The 7,295-nt window shown below is 46.5% G+C and overlaps 1 protein-coding gene across 1 annotated transcript in view; it reads right to left on the reverse strand.

Moving 5' to 3' along the window:
• LOC135823741 (tonsoku-like protein) overlaps positions 1-6,756 on the reverse strand; it is a gene marked incomplete at its 5' end in the record, with an annotated part of 39,752 nt that extends 32,996 nt beyond the window's left edge. The window contains 1 exon segment of the mRNA XM_065336584.1: positions 6,631-6,756. Coding sequence (XP_065192656.1) covers positions 6,631-6,756 — 126 coding nt within the window.
• Positions 6,757-7,295: the final 539 nt, after the last annotated feature.

Consider the following 7,295-nt stretch of genomic DNA (forward strand, 5'->3'; position numbering starts at 1 on the left):
TGCTACAAAGGCATGCGCTGAAGTGCTACAAAGGCATGCGCTGAAGTGCTACAAAGGCATGCGCTGAAGTGCTACAAAGGCATGCGCTGAAGTGCTACAAAGGCATGCGCTGAAATGCTACAAAGGCATGCGCTGAAGTGCTACAAAGGCATGCGCTGAAGTGCTACAAAGGCATGCGCTGAAGTGCTACAAAGGCATGCGCTGAAGTGCTACAAAGGCATGCGCTGAAGTGCTACAAAGGCATGCGCTGAAATGCTACAAAGGCATGCGCTGAAGTGCTACAAAGGTATGCACTGAAGTGCTACACAGAAACAGTGCTCATACATGTATGTTTCACTTGACGTGTTCATACAAGTTGGCTGGTTGGTTGGCTGGATGGTTGGTTGGATGGTATTATTTTACTTTACTTCACCAGAATGAACAGGCACTGCTGCCTTCTTGCCTGGACAAGTGAATTGCCCAAGCTCTCGCAAAATGACGACAGGTCATGAGTGTACATTACCGATAACCACACAAGACCACACACCTCTTCTGCAACATTCGGTCTCACACATGCCAACGCAAGTTTTAAAAATTACCGGTACACTCAAAGCTCTCAAAGGGTAAGCAGCAGCTTTCGGCCTGTTTATCAATGAACCAATTCCACCTCCACCACATGCGCTCTCTTCTATCTCTTCTATGAATAAAACTGTTCTTTCAGATTAATTCTAGCCATTCATTATTCTCAACCTTCACTGATGACACCGGAGTGGTCGAAATGAAGGAATTTATCTATTTCGTCAGTATCGAACAGAACAACAAGGACAATCAAGGCTTGTTTGCTGCTACCGTAAAGTTCCGTGTATTCGCCCACTCGAAATAACGCCCATGCCCGAAATAGCGCCCATCGAATCGACATCTACACTCAAAGCCCGTGAGTTCGCCCATGCCCAAAAATCGCCCAGGGTGATACTGTACCTGTGTATGCGTATGCATGCTTATGAGACGCAAGCGATGCAATGTGCACCTTGTATAGGCCCAATCCTGAAATAATGTCCATGCCCAAATATACGCCCAGTTTTCATACCCTTGTTCTGTATACGCCCAGGGCTTATTTACGGCACTTCAAGGTACTTCAAGTTTCATGCTCTCGCAATCATCAGGCAACATGAAGATTGGGTGCCGCCGACCATGCCCGTATATACTGTAGTGTCGCGTATAAAAGCATGACCTGTATAAAAGCATGACCTGTATAGAAGCAGGACTCGAATAGAAGCCAATTTTTTGAAGCGTGTCGTGACACAGAAGCATGGTTTGAATAGAAGCCGCTCCCTGCAAAGTACATTGTGCACGTACATGTGCGGCAGTAAGCACTGCACAGTGCAGACTGATCATGTTGACGTAGAAGCATGTTTTGAATAGAAGCATACCTTGAATAGAAGCATGATTTGAACCCCGGCTTATACGGCCGTAAGCACCTGCTTTTATGCGCGACATTACGGTATGCCAGGAGAGAGTGGTATGAAAAGCTGTGTGAGAATGTGGGGGCTAGCGGTGTTACTTCAGCCAGGAGGCTGTGTGCAGAGTGTGTGGTTGTTGAAGTCAGGGGCTAGCAGTGCAATGTTAGCACAGAATGTGTGGCTGGTGTGGGCAGGTGGTGAGCAATGTGTGTGGATGTTGTAGGCAGGAGGCTATAGGGCTAGCAGTGTGATATTAGCGCAGTGTACATGTATATGGCTGGTGTGGACAGGGTGTTATGAGCAAGGTGTGTGAACGTGAATGGTGTAGGCAGGACACTGTGGAGACATATTTAGGTGACACCATGGTATTTTAGGAGACACTTGTTCTCGTGTCGGCACTTGGACACCATTTCCGAGCGCTTGTTGAGGCTGGATGGTGACCCTAGCGTGTTCAGGATGTGGTACTTTTCTCTGGTTCAGAGGGAACACCGCTTTGTGATGTTGGAGTATGCTTGGGCGCGATCTTTTAAGACTTTTATCCCCCATTCAACTTCGCACTGGGCGTTGGATTTCTTCAGGTTCCAGATGTAGTTGGAGAATTCAGTGCTGCTGGAGTACTTTTCGTATTTTGTTGTTGTCATGTGGTTGGCATGGCGTGACTTGAACGGTGGCACCGACATACCAGTGTATTCCTTCTTGGTGGACCCTGACGTTATGGATGCTACATAGATCAGCTCCGTGGTTTGGCATTCACCGTTGAGTGGACAGGATGGCTTGTCTTGGCAGTTGCAGGGCTTTTCCGGTTTTTTCGTTTGCGGGTGGAGAACCGCTTTGTTGTGGCTTTTGATGTGTGCAGCCATATTTGGCATGCAACTGTAGCCGATTTTGATGGTTTTTTTGTGAATATTTTTTCCGAGCTTCGACTGTGGGGGGAAATGCTTCTTGATGAGGGCAAGGAATCTTCCACCGATGGTTGTTTTCACGTTACGGCTGTAGGGCTGGTTGCACCATATCACGTTCCTCTTCCCTTTCTTCTTTTTGCTCGTTTTCTGTTTGAACTCTAGCGTGCTAGGGTGGCCGCTGGTGTTGAGGGCCTCCGCGTAGACGGGAATAGCGCCACGGAACACCGCTTCTGAGCAGGAGATGCTTGCCAGTCGGTTGTTAACGCCAGCTGGGATGTTCTTTTAAAGGACTTGCGGTGGGTGATTGGAGTGGACGTTGACATACAGTGGGGTGTCGTTGGGTTTTCGGTACCGTTGGTAAGTTCCGGTGGAGAGGCTCATTGTGATGTCTAGGTAGTTAATGGCGTTCAGGTTGACGTCTATCGTGATTTTTAGCCCCAGCGTCTTGAAGGTGTCGATGACAGCTTTCCTTACTTTGTCCATACTGTGGCCAGTGGCGTTTCGGAGGACGGCAAGCCCGTCGTCTCTGTAGAGGCCTACTGAGCTGCTGCTGAAGTGCTGTTCGAGTTTACTCAGGAGGAAGGCGCCGACCAGTTCACATGCTTCAGCTCCATCGAAGGAGCCCATGGTAATATCGAACAGCCCGTCTCTGTTTTTCTTTGCCCATGTTCGGTTAGCTCCGAATAGGATTGACTGCCTTGCGTGTAGGATTATGTCGGCGTCACGGTCAGGAATTCACAAACTGCATAGCATAGGCGAGGGCTAGGCGCAGCAAGTTTTCGGAAATAGACGGATAAAAATCCACTATATCAAAAATCACGAACGTGTGGCTAGCCTTCTCCTCGATTGCCTTGAACCAGTTTATGACGGAGGATGTGTTTTTCCATAGGTTGATGTTGGGTTTGTCCTGCAGCGCTTCCACTATGCCGCTTAGTATCGTTTTGCTGATAACGCCTATCTCCGACTTCGCAGAGTTAATTAAGCGGCATGGCATGTTCCTAGGAAAGTTTTCTTTGTGGCCCTTGATGGTGACGAAAGCTTCTGCCTTTGCCATGGTGTTGATGCGGTCCTCCAGGCCCTTATCAGCAGCGATAGTTTTGGCCTCGTCGTTGATGGTGTCGTAGGCGCCATCTGGTGCCGCTTGGTAGTTTCTTGTGATGTTGTAGTGAAGGAGCTTCTTGTAGTCTTCTGGCGGCATTTCGTACAGGTTTCGTGTTTTGTCTGCGGGTACGATTATGTCGTTGGAGCTGCTGATAGTCTGTAAGTCTTCCTTCATCTTGTCCTGTAGTTCGACATGCACGCTGCGGTAGCTCACGCTGCCAATCATCTCGTACATATCGTCTTCAAATTTCTTCATCTCGTCCACTTGCGGTGGGCATTTTCTTGTTTTGAATCCGAAGTTTTCTCCTTCTTGGTCGTCTTCTTTTCTGTCACCACGTAGGTAGAATAACTAAGTTAGTGCTTTCCAGCGCATCCTCTTTATGAGTTGTTCCGTCCTTTCAATGAGACGTAGTGTGTACTCCTTGTGGCTGGGCAAGGGGATATTCTTCAGAGAGTATCCGAGGTTGACGCGCCTTGGGGTGTCCATTATTAGGGTAGCACAGCTAAGGTAAGAGTGCTCTACCACGGAAAGTGGGAGCTAATTCACCGGAGGATGTACCCAGTGTGCTGACAGTGCTCAACACCGCGGAGGCATAGAGTAATACAGAACAGAACAACAAGGACAATCAAGGCTTGTTTGCTGCTACGTCAAGTTTCATGCTCTCGCAATCATCAGGCAACATGAAGATTGGGTGCCGACCATGCTGGTATATATGCCAGGAGAGGGTGGCATGAAAGCTGTGTGAGGGCTAGCGGTGTTACTTCAGGCAGGAGTTCGTCAGTATCCAAAACTGGGAGTGGTGTTGCTGGTGTCAGGTCGGCCAGAGAGCGCATGTGGTGGAGGTGGAATTGCTTCACTCTAAGCTCTGGTCACTTTAAATAATAATAATAATAATAATAATAATAATGCAATGAATATAACTAAATGCGCACTCATATCACAACCATGGGGACGAATCATGTATTCCAGAACGTTTTCTTGTCACAATTATCAATGGAATTCGTGACTAAAGAGAATGATGAAACTACAATAGGATTTATACACTTGCAGTGGAACAGCGAGGATACAAGCATAGTAAGAAAAATAGCACAAACCTAGGAACAATTTGCACAGGTAATAAACTATAGGTGAGGTGAGAAATAATAGGAAATTCAGCAAGTGCAGTGTGACAATGGACATGCATGTGTAAGTGTGTGTGAGTGCGAATTTACTGGAATAGCGTAAGTGCGGTGACATTTTCTTTTTGTTTACAAAGATTTGGATCACGAATGCGAATGTAGACTGCTTCTAGAACTTTCAACTGCTTGAAACTACTTGCAGAACGAACAACACTGAACCAAGAATCATCATAACTTTCACGACACACGGGGTTAGACAACAAATGCAATTTAATTGCCGATGTATTCTTCTTCTTCTCACCGCCTCCGCCTTCACTTGGTTTCTGACCGCCACCGTCCTTCACACCATCTGCACCATCATCGTCATCATCGTCATCGTCCTCTTCATCATCGCTGCCACCTTCACCTGTCGTCGGCTCTCCCAGCAACTGACCACCGGGTTCATCATCGTCACTGCACACGTCGCTTCCACACTCCTCCTCCAGCTGCCGTCGCGTTCTCTTGCTGACCGGTCTTCCCTTGCCATTGCCAAACGCCTGACAGTCGTCAACTCTTCCGCTGGCATCATCCATATCCGGAGAGTTTCGATTAGGGCTGAAACGATCATGGATTTTCACCTATCGATTACTCTTTAGCTTAACGATCGAGTAATCGATTATAATCTTTAGCAAATAGTGTCAGAATTTTGTGCAAAAATTATCCTGTTTCCAAAAGCTAGGCCTTCATAATACCAAAAATCTGCATTAGTGGCAGGGTAGCTCCAAAACATGACAGTTTTGAAGTCAATTTAACCTCAGAATATGCACCATGCCCCTGGCAACTGCATACACACAGCGGAAACTGATTTGAACTTCACAAAACGAGGGTTTTCAGTACTTTTTGGACTCAAAATTCCTAACGAGTAATCTTTAACGTAACGATTACTTGATTGATAAGGAATTATCGATCGCTTACCGAGTAATTGGTATAATCGTTTCAGCCCTAGTTTCGATGCATCTTTCCAGTCACCTCTGCAAACCGAGCTGCCGCCAGCCGTTTGCTCCTTCTCAGCTTTGGTGAGTTGCGGTTGTCTGCGTCCGGCGTTCCGGTACTCGCTGATAATGAAGATAAGACACAGTGTTCGTCTTTGTTTACATTAATGTTTGTTCCCAATTTCTGCGTGCTGTGTTGGTTTTTCCGAGACACCGTTTGTGGAGCAGAAGCCTCTGCCGGAACGGACAGTGGAGTTGGGTGCTTACGTGGTCGGCCACGCTTTGGTCGGGAGGACCTAGCCGCCTTTCTTACTATGCTTGTATCCTCGCTGTTCCACTGCAAGTGTATAAATCCTATTGTAGTTTCATCATTCTCTTTAGTCACGAATTCCATTGATAATTGTGACAAGAAAACGTTCTGGAATACATGATTCGTCCCCATGGTTGTGATATGAGTGCGCATTTAGTTATATTCATTGCATTATTAAGATTATTGTCTCCACGTCGCCTTTTTAAATAATAATAATAATAATAATAATAATAATAATAATAATAATATGAACAGGTCGCATATTGCCCGCATAAACAAATCATACGGGGGTCATCTGTCAATGATCGTTAACCAGAGTTGCTTGTTGGTGACGAGATTGAAGCATTCCTGAATCGGCACATTCAGAGGCTTGGGGTCTTCTTTAATGTTGTCGACCCATCTCTTGTGGGGTCGTCCACAGGGGCGCTTGATGTTCGAAGTATTGAGGGCTAGCTGCAGTGCCTTGTAAGAGGCCGCATCTGATCCTTCCCGGGCAACGTGCCCGAGCCACAGGAGGCGGAGCTCTTTACAGGTTTGTGAGATGGGGGCCTGGTTGTCACTTTAAAAAAGAAAGAAAAAAGCATGGCCTGTGTCAAAGACAGTCAGACTGACTGACCCTTGCACATGCACAGGAACACCACTACGCTCCAGGATCAAGGCCAAAGCGTGGATAGAGCTGCCAGAGCGGTGGCATGTTAACATCAGCATATCATCAATTGAACACATGTACACATGCACAAATAGCTGAGCTGTTGGCTGCCACTGAATACAATGAATACAATGCACACCTGGAGCTTAAGATTGCCAGCCTTCTCAGCATGCTGCAATGCTGTGGCGTAGGACTGCAGGACGTCATCATCCAGAACGTTCCCAGCAAGCTGCTCACTTGCTACGAGGCAATACGTCTGGGAGATCTGAGCAATGACATCATCACAAGAATATGAAGCATTTTACACAACAATATTAACAATAACACAGATACACCAGCACCGCCGCAGCCGCCACCACCCAGTATACGTACACGATATATCAAAAATAAAATGCAATACTACCATACACCCGTAGTACACATTCTCACAGTCATTCTCACAGTCCTTCTCCCAGTCAGATACTTTAAAGGAGAGCGGAAATCCCCCAAAGTGTATTCTATTCAAAACAGACAGCAGTAGAAAGTTCCTAGAAACGCATCCAGCACTACAAAAGAGGCAGTATATACACATCCGAGTTCCGAGTTCAATTATATACCCTGAGCCAGAGTATATGTATACTTGGTAGGATATACCCTGAGCCAGAGTATATGTATACTTGGTAGGATATACCCTGAGCCAGAGTATATGTATATGTATACTTGGTAGGATATACCCTGAGCTAGAGTGTATATGTATACTTGGTAGGATATACCCTGAGCTAGAGTATATATGTATACTTGGTAGGATATACCCTGAGCTAGAGT

This window comes from Sycon ciliatum, chromosome 1 (assembly GCF_964019385.1).
Source record: "Sycon ciliatum chromosome 1, ocSycCili1.1, whole genome shotgun sequence".
Lineage (NCBI taxonomy): Eukaryota > Metazoa > Porifera > Calcarea > Leucosolenida > Sycettidae > Sycon > Sycon ciliatum.